At 33.8% G+C, this 14,293-nt stretch overlaps 2 protein-coding genes, 1 long non-coding RNA gene and 1 other non-coding gene across 4 annotated transcripts; 3 read left to right on the forward strand and 1 right to left on the reverse strand.

The window, feature by feature from the left end:
* Positions 1-924: 924 nt before the first annotated feature.
* Positions 925-1,483, forward strand: LOC126723900 (photosystem II 5 kDa protein, chloroplastic-like). Its single transcript, XM_050427904.1, has one exon. It carries the CDS (start codon positions 1,016-1,018, stop codon positions 1,340-1,342), a length of 327 nt encoding a protein of 108 aa, XP_050283861.1. The 5' UTR covers positions 925-1,015; the 3' UTR covers positions 1,343-1,483.
* A 2,795-nt stretch (positions 1,484-4,278) lies between these two features.
* Positions 4,279-6,316, reverse strand: LOC126723901 (60S ribosomal protein L7-4-like). Its single transcript, XM_050427905.1, has 7 exons — positions 6,181-6,316; positions 5,916-6,097; positions 5,737-5,834; positions 5,583-5,640; positions 5,050-5,129; positions 4,847-4,949; positions 4,279-4,763 (listed from the first exon to the last, which is right to left on the reverse strand). The coding sequence occupies exons 1-7, from the start codon at positions 6,275-6,277 to the stop codon at positions 4,548-4,550; spliced, it is 834 nt and encodes a 277-aa protein (XP_050283862.1). The 5' UTR covers positions 6,278-6,316; the 3' UTR covers positions 4,279-4,547.
* Positions 6,317-10,727: 4,411 nt separating this feature from the next.
* TRNAR-CCU (transfer RNA arginine (anticodon CCU)) lies at positions 10,728-10,800 on the forward strand. Its single transcript has one exon. It is a non-coding gene; the product is annotated as a tRNA-Arg (tRNA).
* Positions 10,801-11,146: 346 nt separating this feature from the next.
* LOC126723903 (uncharacterized) lies at positions 11,147-13,127 on the forward strand. Its single transcript, XR_007654513.1, has 2 exons — positions 11,147-11,458; positions 12,879-13,127. It is a non-coding gene; the product is annotated as an uncharacterized LOC126723903 (long non-coding RNA).
* Positions 13,128-14,293: the final 1,166 nt, after the last annotated feature.

Consider the following 14,293-nt stretch of genomic DNA (forward strand, 5'->3'; position numbering starts at 1 on the left):
AAGTCAAGTACGTAGTTTGAATCCAATGAAATCGCTTAGTGACTATCCTCTCATTAACTAGATGAATCTGACTCAAAGCGCTACGAAATCAAGCTAGAATGTATCAAAATATCGATGGTCAATATTTGTTTAAATACTGACGTGGTAAAATTTAATTCACTTGTTTCAAAATAAATTGATAGCATTTTAAGAATTTTTTATTAAAGTTATCTTACAAACTTTAGACAAACTGTAAAATTACGAATGTGAAAGTCTCTAATTTAAGGATTGAGATTAGGGTCTCTAATTTTTGGATTGAGATCAGGTGGTACTGCACTTAATGCAATAGCTATTAAAAATTAAGATTAAGATTAAGAGTTAAAAAAATAACTTTTAATCTCAGTTCTTGAATAAATAAATAAAAAAAGTGGAAAAAAGGGTTAAAGTTAAAAAGTAAAAATGGTAAAAAAAAAATATATATATATATATATATATATATTTACATATATATGTGTGTGTAGAATGTAATAGCTATTAAAGATTAAGATTGAGAGTTGAAAAAATAACTTTTAATCTCAGTTCTTGAATAAAAAAAAGTGGAAAAAAGGATTAAAGTTAAAAAGTAAAAATGGTAAAAATAAAAAATAAAATAATGTGTAGTGAGAGATGAATTGCACAGAGTGCACTCGATCCAAATCCCTAATTTTAGACCACATTATGTCCTTGATTAACATCCTCAACCAATCTTCAAAAGGAGATCTCCAAAACTATTGGTCCTCACTTTCTAACTCAGAACAATACAGAGGTCTCAAAGCCACAAATTCCTCTTGGATATGTCATGCTACGTGGAACTAAGCTACTGGTCAATACATTTTTTTTTAAGGATAAGATATTGGATGGTCCTCCAACTAGCTCCCTTCCTTTTACTTACACTCCTTATGCTTAATTCGTCAACTCTAAAACCATAGAAAGAAAAAAAAAAACATAAACCATATAGCCAAGCAAAAACAGGGAGGACCTTTGTCACATTGCAAAAATGGCCTCAATCACCATGACATCCTCCTTGCTTGGTGGGTCTACCCTTGCCAACCGTTCTCCAGTAGCCGCCACCAGCCAGAGACTTGTCATCACAAATGCTGCAAGGGGAGCTGAAGGGGAAAAGGTGAAGGTGGTCAATTGTGACACAAAGAAAGAGAGCAACAATGGAAGGAGAGACTTGGTGTTTGCTGCTGCAGCAGCTGCTGTTTGCTCCGTTGCCGGGATTGCAGTGGCGGTAGAGCCAAAACGAGGGACTCCAGAGGCTAGGAAAAGCTATGCCCCGGTGTGTGTTACCATGCCAACTGCTAGGATCTGTCGCAAGTGAGCAGGGTCTGTGGTTTGTTGTGGTTTTTTAATCAATCTGGTTTTAGTCAAGTGATGGTGTAATTTATGCATGATTGTAATATTGTTTTGGGAAATACTTTGTTCCATTGCCTTAATTGTTCAAATTTAGATTTAAGCATCATGGTTGTCTCGACTAGGATAATGGACGCAGTTATGAAAATATTCCATAATTTTTGGCAAACCTTTTTTTATTTTTGGGTTAATTGTAGTTACCCACCTTAATTTTGTGGACACATTTACACAGCCCACATTGCATTTTGCAATGACGCCTTAATTCGACATGTTTGATTGAATGAATTCTAAGTTTCTTTAAGATCTTTTCTTCTTTTTCTATGTGTGTGTTAAAAATATTTAGTATTTAAAAAAAAAAAAATCAAAGTTGAAAATTGCTAGGAAAACCCAAATACATACAATGAGGGTTGGTTAATTGCACTTTTTCACTTAATTATATGGTCAGGTTCAATACTTTCACTAAAGAATAAAATCGAGCAATTATTTTTTTGATTAAGTTTATTATGAGCCTACAGTATAATCTACCATAATCTAATTCAATGGCTCATTCTATGAGTCAGTTCAAAATGGTGTTGCCTGTCTTATTTTGAACACATCAAAGTTTGTTAAAATGTTGCGCTGAAACAAAAGATAAAAAGCTTGATATGGCTCATTTTAATAGGTCCAATACATGCAGCCCAAGAAGAGGAAATAAGCCCAAATAATACTAAGCCCGTTATTTTATTTTTGTCTTTACCACAACGTGGCCCAAGTCCAGATGTAAGGTTCATTAGGAATTTTGAAGGACTGAAATTTGAAGGGCAAAAGATAGTTTTTAAGCCCACCCATTAGCCCAAGAGAAAGGTTGCAAACGTGGGCTTGGAACACTTACAATACCCATGAGTCCATGAGTGACACATGCAAGACAAACACATCGCAAAGGCTGTCTAAAAAATCTGCTATATATCTGTAGAGTGATCCCTTTTTTTTTGGGAGGCTGCATCTTTACAAACTAATGCCTCACTAATCACAATAAATTAATTTATATATTATTTATTATGATTTTGAAATTCACTGATCACATTTATTATCACATCAACTTGACAAAGAGGGATTTCATACCATGAAATGTAAGGTCTTTTTTTTTTCTTTTTTTCTTTTTTTCTTTTTTTTTTTCGACACCAAAATAAAAATAGAGTTCAAGAACATCAATAGAAGTTAGGAATATTTTCATTTCAAGGTATGAAAGATGTGAACACAACAAAAATTAGTTGATGTTCATGGTCCCATTACTATTTTTCATTTATTTTTGGTTTTATGATTAAAAAAAAAAAAAAAAAAAAAACAAATCTTACCTTAAGAAGGCTACAAATATGCAGTGAAACTACTAAATTAATTTTTAACATCTCAAAATATATATGTTTTTTTACTCTAATTTAGTTTACTTTTTCTTTATAATATATGTACAATATTATCCAAAATTGTCCTACATAAAATATTATAAAATTATCCGTGTATCACACGGGTAACTTACTAGTTAAGTTAATGGGCTACTACAGTGATAAGCTACATTTATATAAATAGCTATCTTAAAAGAACACTTGAGAAATTTTTGTATTGATCTAAACCTGTACTTAACTATTGAAAAGAAAGTTCTTCAAAATTGGGTTGTAATCTTGTGTGGATTTTGTATATCCTAAGCAATTAATTACTAGTTAGACCATTTTATACTCTCTAAATAGAGAACAAATTTAGAAAAAAAGACAATTGGCCTTCATTTTTTTGTTGTTACAAAATCTGCAGAGGAAAAGGGGTAATGAGAAACGATTCAAGGCCAACAAACATTGTAGATATTTTTTAGGTCACAGTGATCCTAGAAGTTGTAAAAGAGTGCTGTTTTGATTATTATTGCATGCTGAACTCAAAACTGTATTCCTTATGGGAAACCATAACTTGCATAAGAGGAAGCGGTCATGTGGCACACTAATGAGGACAATAGGAGGTGTTAGTGGCACGTTGGAGACTGTCTAAAGCATCTAAGATCATGTCCTATGCTAAATATTATATGTCTACTCGGCCATAAAAAAAATAAAAAATTTAAGATTTAGCTTACTTATTTGTCTCAACCTTGCAAATAGCTCCAATCTATTTCTTTGATAATTATTCATTTGTGCATCTCATAAATTTACTCATTGTGTAGGAATTTTGGAGGACTACGATTAAAGTTGTTGCGGCTGGACTACCTAAAATCAAAGACAAGTCCTCTGGTCTTTACAAATAGCCTAATAAGACTAACAAATGAACACAAACCACTTACAATGGATGAGGCAGGAAGATCAAGATCAATCTCAAAGAGAAAACCCCATCTAGGTGGTCATGGATTTAACTGTAGAAAGAAATAAGCATGAACCTGAATCTACAAGTCATAAAGGAAAGTGGGAACAATAAGGCTGACCAGGGGCGGAGCTGTGTATAAAAAGGATAGAATTATTTTCTGAAGTTGAGTGTGTAATGTCCTAACAATTTCCCCATGCCGATGAATGCCGATTGAATGAACAGCAAAGAGGATAGAATTATTTTCCCACCCAGTGATGATAAAGGTTACCCATTCAAAGCCAGCTATGATTCCTATGGAAGTGAGGACGTTACAGCCATTGCTAAACAAGCTTTGCTCTATGACCTACCTGGTATGAAATGAAAATTTGTTTCCTGCGCACAAAAGAATAGGATTATTTATAGGAGTGATGCAGTACACAGGAAACATTGTTTTCCAAAAAAAATTTCTAGAAAACAACTTATAGAAAACAAGTCTTATTTTTGTTATAATTTTCTGTTAACTAAAGATAATTTTCCATTAACCAATTTTTTTTATGCTACCAAACATCGAAAAATGTAAAAAACTATTTTTATAAAAAGTCTTCCATCAAAACAAGCAGATAATAGTATTCATGAAATCAATGAGTCAAATAATTTCTTACAAAATTTATCAAAATGCACCATGCATTCGGGCGGGATATCAACTAGTAAAAACAAAGGTAGACACCATTAACTAGTTCGGATCTTTAACAAATAATATAAAATTATCTCTAAATTCAGACAGGACTTCAGAAAAATTGGTGTTCAGATTACTTCCAGAAGCCAGTAACAAAAAAATAAAAACCTCACTCCTCCAACTAACAAAAAAGTGCAGTTGTCTAATTCATTCTCCTGATTAGCTCATTGATGAAATTCTCTCGATTTCCGGCATCGCCTCCCTCAACATAGTGGTTTCTCTTCTTCTTTAGGCCACCCAGGGGTGCCTTCAGCTTAAATGGCCACAGGAAGTTGTTTGCCTGCTTGAAGTGAGGTCCAACTGTCATTATCTCATGGATGAGATCTTCCGTGCAGATAATGCCGTACTTACCCAGAGCCTGTGAAAACATCATAGCACATAAGCAACAAGTTCAAGCAAAAACTTCCCTTTATAAAACAACAGTAGCTTGGAATTACAAACCTGTTCAACGATGGCGTTATCAGTCAAAGCAGTTCTCTGCTGGTTCAACTTTCCATATCCTCTCTTATAGATAAGTTCCCTCACACTCTTCAAGTTGGGATATCTATAAACATGCACATCTAGTTAGCGAGAGACGACGTAAATTTTGAACTACAGATGTTTATGTAAGGCAAATGACCAGAGGGAGAGAGAAAAATACGCACCCATAAGTCACATAAGGCTCAACCCTCTGGAGCATATTCACTGTGGCCTTGTTCACTTTCAAAAATACACCATTGAAGATCTGTTTTAAAGAAAATTAAAAAAAAAAAAATGAACGAAATTAGCAGTCTTGTTTAAGAAATACGTTTAATCAACAAGGCATTTTGTTAAGAAACAGTAATCACATTTGCCATGATTGATAACACTGGTTAAATAATTTTACTAATTTCCCTAATCATTCAATCTCATCATTTCAGTCAAACACATTAAAATAGTGAAAGATCATCATACACTTCTGGTCCTAAATTACTGAAGATGTGTTACCACTAATACCAAACAGGTTCCATTTGTAAGTCCACAGCCACCATGTCCCAGCATTCAGAATAAAAGAATCAGGCATAGTTTCAGATTAGCTTATCATAACACTCACTCACAACAAAGGGCTTCAAGTTTCAAACCATTCAGCAGTAACCCAACTAGAAATAGTGTGTACTTAACGCTTATAGTACCATAAGGGGTGAGTTTCATGTAATACCTGTCTCAAACGCAAGAGCTGCAAGATCTTTCTAGTCTTTGGGTGCATGGCATTGATACTGTAAAGTTCCAAATTCCAAAAAAAAATATAAGAACCTGGTGATCTACCATAAAGATTTCATGTAACGGAACAATCAAAACAGGAAAAAACTTACCCACGAATGCGAATGATAAACAGGAGCTTCGCCTCCGGGTCAACATAAAACCCACCTTTCAACTTTGCCTCACGCTTCAACCTAATCAGCTCCTTCTCCTGAATAAGCACAAATAGATAAAAATCAAATAATTTAAGGAATCATCATCAAAACATAAAGTACAGATGAATAGTACATACTTGCTGTTCATACTCCTTTGAGTACAGCTTGGCCCTATTGAAAATCAATTTCCGATTTTCGGCGTTCTTTTTTTTCGTAGCCTCGAGATCTTGCTTCTTTGCCAATGCCCACTCTTCCTCTCTCTTCCTCTTCTTCAACACTGACTCTGGAATCACTGTCTTGACTGCCTCTTCACCCATCTCTGCAGATTGAGAGAGAAATGAAAGGATTCAGATTAGGGTTTGAGCTGAAAATTCAAATATCTGAAAGAAAGAAAAAACTTACTTCTGATGTGTGCGTGGAGACTAAGAGAGAAGTGAGAACTTATTATTAGGTTTTCTCTCACGGCTGTGAGGGAAAGCAGAGGTTTTGTAGGGTTCATCCAACGGTGGGGATTTAGTTTGGGTTATGAGGGTGGATCTTGACCGTTTATGTGGTGCAGCTATATGGGCTTTTGAATTGACCCGTTTTGCTTTTAGGAAATTGATACGTGGGCTTTTGTCTTTTTTTTTTTAATATTTGTTAGTCCATAGTCCATGTGTACAAGGCCCACTTCAGGTGGGAAATTCGGTCTTTTAAATACTCAATGATCCCTTTGCAAAATGATAGAGGAAAAAAAATTTCTCCAAACTCCTACAAATTACTTTAAAATGGTGAACGTGCCCGTTCAACTTGACTAAACTAAACCCAACGCCACCTACAGTTTGTAATTTTTTATTTTTTTCAAAATAAAAATCAACTAACCCAACTTTTAATTTGGTCAAATGGGAAGGATGCATATCACCCTCGGTGTCATTAGACTTCTATCATAACAAATGAGGGTTGACAAATGCTTTAAAATGTGATTTTTTTTTTTTTTTGGGTTAAAATTTGTACTTTTATTTGAATCTAACAAGTTGTTAGACTTGTTTTAAATACAAAATTATTAGGTTACTTAATTTAACCTAATAAAATAACATATTCATAAGTTTTTTTTTTTTTTCTTTCTCTTTCTTCTACAAAATTTGGACTACACAATATACACTTACACTTTATTTTAATATTTACAAATTTATTTTTTTCATTATCACACTAAGTCCAAGAAACTAGAATGCCAAAAAGAAATTTTTTTTAATTATTAAAATAAAAAAGAACAAGAGGAGATAGTATATGTTAATGACGATGAATAAAATTTTAATGAATAAATAAATTTGTAAAATGATAAACGTGATCACAGCATTAACTTAGATGGGATTGATTAGCCAATGTGATGAAAATTAATTAATTTTTGGGTCATTTGTAATATATTATCACTTTTGAATTTAAGCAATTTGAATGTGTATGTTATAAACACGTACTGGTTTAATTTATTTAGTTAGCTTGTTAAATATTTTTACATAAGTGATGAATAAATTAATAATTAGCTCAATATACCTTTTATATATGTATACCAAAAAGGCCTATCCCGGCGATCTTTTTTCCTGGTGCTCTATAGCACTGCGCACAAATGTGGCAATAGGCTTGTCTGACCTACACCGGCACTTTTAAAACCGCCGATATAGGTTCTGGTGGTTTTGAAACTCTATCTCAGCGCTTTTTAAACCCTATCCCGATGCTTTTTAAACTGCTACTATAGAGTATTTTTTTTCTTTAAAATTTAAATACAGGCTATAACGGCGGTTTCTACTATACATATTCATTGACGTTTTCTTTCCCATGCAATTTGATGTGAACAAAAAGAAAAGCTATATGGAAATTGGAAAATGGATAGAAAATCTTTTTTCCCAATATAATTCGATAGTTGAGGGAAGAGGGATTTGAACTTTGTATGTCTCCATTGAGAACATCAAGGGATGTTGTGAGGGTCCTTTTTTGGACAGTGCCTAGACCCAAGTAGAAGCAAGAACCCCAGGCCTTTTAGTTGTTGTTTTAATGGACTAGGCTTGGTTCACCGTAGCTAAATAGGCTTATTACGAACCAGATGGTGCACAGAGTACGAATCCTATAACATATACATGCTAGCAAACAAGGAATATACGCGTTGAACAACAACAAACAATAAAGGGGTAATGTGACAGAGAAAGAGGCAAAATAAACGTTAAGATAATGTGAAATATTTCATTATTTTCTCAATTGTGTAATACATTTGGCTCACTAGGACGTGTTACAAGATCCAAATAAGTTCAAAAATTACAGACTTAGATGGTTCTTCAAGCTTATAAGACTTGCAAAGTTTAAATCCCCTTGAATTCAAGTGTGTTCTCTAGTGGTTGTTTTAGGATACCGGGCAATATTTCCCTCTCTTTTCTTACTTTCTTTGAATTTTAACAGAGTTTTCTCAATGATTCTACACTAATTCACTATTGTTGAATGTCATTCACTGTTGGCTGCCTTCCCTTTTTATAGTGTCATCTTAGGGTTCCTGAAGTACCATTGATTCCCTCCATTTGCTCCCCTAGGTATCAAACCCAATGTTGTGTCAGCAACATTGGTGGCTAGCTCCTTCCTTATTCCTCATTATCTTATTCTTTTTGGAGCTTCTTCCTCAAAAGTCTCCTACTGCCTTTTAGTTCTAATATGTCTTAAAGAGTTGACCTTGGGTTTTTCTCCTTTAAAGGTTTCTAGTTCCCACCTTTTCAAACTCAGCTTTTGGCTACCTTTCCCTTTGTCATTTTTTCTCAAGTCAGCTGATTCCTTCCTGTTAGGTTAAAAGTTTCCCAGCCATTTCCCTTCATGGTTCTTCTTTTCTAGGCTCCCCGAGGTACCAGCCCCTTATTCATGGATTGTTGGTTCTCAAGCCTTTTGATTCCTTTCTGCACCATTCGGTGGCTGATAGGGACACATCTATTCTCGTTCCTTATGTTTCTTGGCACCCCTTTTGAACTATCTTAATTCAACCCTAGCCTTGTTGCACATCTTGAGGATCCCAAGCTCCTGGCAATTCCTAGGTATCCCGGCCTAGATCTTGCCATTAGGCTTCCTAGCGGTTTTCTGACCTTGACAGGCTGGGATTTCTTTGTTTTATGAATTCTAAAAGTTTACCAATTCGTGGGTTTAGGTTCTTCCTTAAAACCCTTAATAGGTTTGGGCTTACCATCTTTTTTCTTTGTTGTAGGCTCAAGTATTTCATTTCTTGTGGAGTTTGATTCTTTGTGTCATTTTAGGCCTTGGTGCAACACTGTAACATTTTAGACCTCAACAGATGTCAACCAGATGAATTACAAGACTTTTGGCAATAAAAAATCCAACAAAGTGAGCTATTGGAAGTGAACCATCAACTACCATGCAAATTATTGTTTACTTGCTTTGATGTTCAATCAATTACTTGTTAGCCAATGGTTTGTGGGGGTAGGGATCAAACCCCTTACATTTATTTATTTTTGTAAAAAAAAAAAAAATCAAAAGTCAATTTTCTAGGTACAAAATAATAATGATTTTATTTGATTAAGCATATAAGAGACAAACAATTTCTAGGTGCAAAATACGCATACAAGTTGAAAGGAATACCTTGTTTAAACTTTAAATTGTTGAAGGACTCAAAATATCCAATCCAAACCATTCCACCTTATTTATCTTATTTGATCTAACGGATTGTGGGTGATTTTGATTGATGTGTTAGGAAAATATGGAGTGGGAAGTTTTGCTTTCCTAAGTTTTAGGTCAAATGCGATATTGCAAATTTTACTGGCTAACTAATTCGACCGAGACCCATACCCCTCATCCCTATTTATTCATCTTATTCTTTATTCTCATTCTTTATTTCTTTCTCTCATGAATTGCATATATGACTCCCAAGTCATGTCATCTTCCTAGCACCATTGAGCCCAAAAAGAAGTTGCATGGTCATCGTTTTTGCATAGACTTTTTCTACAATGAGTATGAACTACGGACACACACTCTTCTTCCTCAGCTCCTCGCCCTTTCCTTTAATGACTACTGATAATACTCAGAAAATCAATAGGCTAGATGGTGTAGGCTTTGCTGATTCAGAGGGCCTGAAAAAGAAGAAACAAAAGATTAGAGGAGACTGGGGTTGACGGGCCACAAACCCTCCGATGATGAAGTTAGTTTCTCTTTTCTAACAAATGGAATTCCAAACTTCTGGGGATTATGTCTGGAAAAAAAACTTACCTTTGTTTTTCGGAGGTTCGTGTGTATATAGATTTATGGAAACAGTTATTTATTTAGTAACTTCTCCTACTATTGAGGAACTACTATTGAGGAATCCGGAAATTTTGGAGTTAACTTCCATAACTGCTATGGAAGTTGTATGCTTTACTCGTACTTATCATAACCGTCATTGGGAACGGTCTATGACAAAGAACCTTGATTCTTGTGTTCTAGGCTATAAGTGTGGAGCTCATCCTGAGCTTGCATGGACGAGAGATCACCTAAAAGCTGTAGTTAATGTATCAAGCTTGTCCAAGAAACCTTTATGGACGAGCTTGTAAAGGACAAGTAACATATATAGCTCGTTTATACTATTCTTGCCCTAGACGGCCCTCTTGGATGAGCTTAGAGTTGGTTCATTTCCTGACACCATCAACTACTAATAACAAAGGGTAGGTCATTCACATTGTTGATACAGTAAGATTTGACTTTATATTTTATAATTATTTTTGTTAACTACCACCCATCCAACATTTAGTTGGTTGAACAAGGTTAGGTCAAATTGTTAGCTCATCTCTCAGCTTGATTTGACTTGAATTGTGAGTATTTTTATGAGAATTTATTTTATTTTTTTGGGGAGAGAAATAGATATTGAAAAGGGAATGTTTGCCTTGGGCATGGAATGTTGAGTGCAGGTATTCTTCAGCTATATAATTATTTTCGATATACAATATGACAACCAAGCGCCTGTAGCTCAGTGGATAGAGCGTCCGTTTCCTAAGCGGAAGGTCATAGGTTCGACCCCTATCTGGCGCGCGCATTTTTTAACGTTTTATTTTCCCACGCAGCAAAAACGGAGCGTTGCTGGAGATCCAATCATAAAATGGAGTGAGAATATACGATAATAAAGTTTTAATTTTGGTTAACTTATACATTTTATAACTTATTTCATCAATATATAAATATATTTTATACCTTATACAAAGCTTTAAAATTTTCCTCTCTAAAAAAAATGTTTAAAATTGAAATCTGAATTTTCTAGCTATAACTATTTTAATTTATCTATTAAGAAAATCATTATAAACTAATAAGTAGAAAAAGTTCAAGTGAATTTTTTTCATTTTATTTTTGAAGGCCATCCACCATTTCCAACCATATATTAAATTTGAGAAAACGTTCTGTCCGGAGCTGGCAGAAAAGGGGCTATTTACGCCACCAATCAGGAGCTGCCACGTCATATATACAATGAGACCTCAGTACACTCTATCACACAGGATTGAAGCTCAAATAAAACCAAAAATCAGCAAACAGAACAGAACGTGTTCAGAAGCCTTCTCCTCTGACCAACGCCTCCTCTCCTCTGCCCAAACAGAGCTGCCACCGCCTCCTCTCCTCTGACCAACGGAGCTCCTCCTCGCCGCTGGAGCCGCGGCGGCGTCGTTCTGAGCCGTCGCCCACGCACCCAAATACTGCGGTTTGTTCCGATTAACCCTTTATTGTTTGATTAGTTATCTCCCCAATATTTAGGTTTCGAAATTTTGATGGGTTTGGTTTTTTGGACGTGAATCACTTGCTTTGGTTTGATTTCGAAATCTGATTTGTCTATTATGAGAATCTTGTTTTCTTGTTCCAGCTAATTTTGTTTGGGTTTCAAACCATGATTTTTTTTAGGATGAAACTTTTTGGGGTTTTTCTTTGTATTTTTTTGGATTTCAATCTGTTCATACTGGTATAGGTTTTGGATTTTGCTTCTTCTTTTTATTTTTTATACGCATAGTGAATGGATTTTTTAGTTTTATTATTTTCTTTTTCGTTTTATTTTCTGGGTAATGGAGTGGAGTCGTGGTTATTATTATTAAGGGAAGTGACACCAAAGTCTGCTATACAATGGAGATTTCATCTTTACATAACCTATGAAATGTTGACAAGATGCAATCCGTGCCAAATTGCTAGATTATGCAATACCACCGATATTGTTCTCAATATATGTGATTTTAGTAGCCAATAATGATTTCAGTTCCCTGTTGAATGAATGTATGTAAACTTTGTAAGCTAACTCCTTGTACTAAAAACAATACTTCAAATACCAACATGAAATGTTCAATAGTTGTACCCAATGAGCTCTAGATGCAGAAAGAGGGTTTGGACTTTGAATTCCTTGTGGAATCAATTTTAAAACTTATGAAAAGTATTGCTTTGCACCAAATAAGCACAAAAACTAGAAATGTACGTTCTAGTCATAATGTAATTGGTAACTGGGTGCTATAGATCTGTTTTATGTAGTGTTTATTGAGTAAGTGACAATCACAATTGATGCTGCTGTGGTGTTACCCCAACCATTTGAAGTTGGCTAGAATTACCATCAGAACTCCAATACGTCACACCCATCATACTAGTTAATTTTTTTGAATGAATCAATTAATCAGCATTTGTGCAGGTTTAAAGGGTAAATTACAATGACAACCCCTGTGCTTTGTCACTAAAACAATGGCATCTGCATTGGCAGATTTATGTTAGGGCCAGGGGGCAAAATTCTAATAAAATCTTCTGTGTATGTGTATTAAGTATGTATATTTTTTTTTCTCGAAATTTTGGTGGACAAATATTTTAAACAGTTACCAAAAATATTTTTTTGCTCCGTTTAACTTTCTTTTCGATCAAATTTTCCAAAATCTGCATACCATATCCTTAGTATCCTATATTATCTTGAATTAACCATTGGTTGATTTCATATGTATGTCACTTTAATTAAGAAAAAGTGGTTCTGGCTGTGTCAATTTGAATTTGAGTTTTAATTCAATCTAAACTTGATGTTCGTAATTAGATGTAAGTCCATTTCTAGACCCACTTTTGTTTATTAACTTGTGTTATTTCTTTATGCTGATTTGCAATAGGAAAGTTGGAGCAGTTATTGGTGTTGCTGGAAAGGACTGATGATAGGACGCATAATAAGCATTGTCATTGATTATGAACAATATACTTCTTCCCTTGTAATCAAATCTGTTAGGATGGACCATGATAAATTTAGTGTGATGTAGTTTGTATTTTTCTTCTGTTTATTGTCAAATGCATGCTAATTATGTAATCACATGAAAGAGTTGTATAATAATATAATCTATCTTGGATAGATATTTGCTACCCTTTACCATATTGAAATTATACATAGTTGTAATTAGAAGAATAGAGAATATTTTAATGTAAAATTAAATTGAAAATTTCCAAATCCCACTTGATCAAGATTTAAATTTTCTCTAGCAAATTTTAGTTTTGTTCAAGCGACTTAAGTTTCGCTCCAGCAAAGGACAAGCAAACTTTCTGTAAAGACCTTGTTGAATTTTTTTTTTTTCTATTATTGAAGAATTTACTCGAGTAAGAAGGGTCGTTCACTCAAGAAACAATTGCAAAAAAAAAAAAAAAAAAAAAAAAAACATGTTTACTAGAAAATTTTGTAGAATGACAAGAGAGCATTGGCAACATTTTAGAGTGTTTATTTCAGCATAAGTGACATTTCAAATGTGTATTTTCTTTGGCAATGAAGGTATAAGTCACCTTTCAAATGTGTTTTTTTTTTTATTATTATTATAACTCTTCATTCCTTATAAATAAAAAACCATATTTTTGGGGGGGGGGGGGGGTCAAATTTTTCTCTCCATATAATGAAATTCACAAAATTCCCCAATTTTTTATTTGTAGAATCTTGATTAGTTGTATTTAGGAGATGGTTTGCTTACAAACCCATTAGAAAACTTATTTGAGTGGAGACACTTCTGAACATTCACATAATCCGAATATCATACAATAGACCCTTTACAAAGTTTAAATTCTATTACACACATTTAGAGATCAGGTGAGGGAAAAAATATAGCAAAAAATTGTAGAATATAAAGATCAAAATTTTCTTGTTCATAGTGTTAATTAGCAAAACATAATTTTTTTTTGCATTAGTATCACTTAGTATTCAAATGAATAGTTTTAAAATTTTCAAATTGGTTTTCAAGTTTCTAATTGACAATACATTCATCTAAAATAAAACCTGTCATGATTCAAAATACAAAAAGAGAATCATAAGATTACAAATACATCTGAAATAAAACCTGTCACAATTTTTTCTTTTTTAAGTTTCTAACTGACAATACATTCATCTGAAATAAAACCTATCTTGCTTGGAGGTATACAAAAAGAGAATCATAAGATTACAAATGCATCTGAAATAAAACCTGTCACAATTTGCAATATAAGTTTCTAATTGACAATACATTCACCTAAAATAAAACTTGTCATGATTCAGAATACAAAAAGATAATCATAA

The sequence above is a fragment of the Quercus robur genome, chromosome 4, assembly GCF_932294415.1.
Source record: "Quercus robur chromosome 4, dhQueRobu3.1, whole genome shotgun sequence".
Taxonomy (NCBI): Eukaryota; Viridiplantae; Streptophyta; class Magnoliopsida; order Fagales; family Fagaceae; genus Quercus; species Quercus robur.

Bases quoted from the DNA above. Each gene is read 5' to 3' on its own strand.
- LOC126723900 (XM_050427904.1), top strand. From the start codon at position 1,016: ATGGCCTCAATCACCATGACATCCTCCTTGCTTGGTGGGTCTACCCTT.
- LOC126723901 (XM_050427905.1), bottom strand. From the start codon at position 6,277: ATGAACCCTACAAAACCTCTGCTTTCCCTCACAGCCGTGAGAGAAAAC. The intron at 5,835-5,915 runs GTATGTACTATT...GTGCTTATTCAG, and splicing joins CAAAGGAGTATGAACAGCAA to GAGAAGGAGCTGATTAGGTT. The intron at 4,764-4,846 runs GTTTGTAATTCC...ATGTTTTCACAG, and splicing joins ATAACGCCATCGTTGAACAG to GCTCTGGGTAAGTACGGCAT.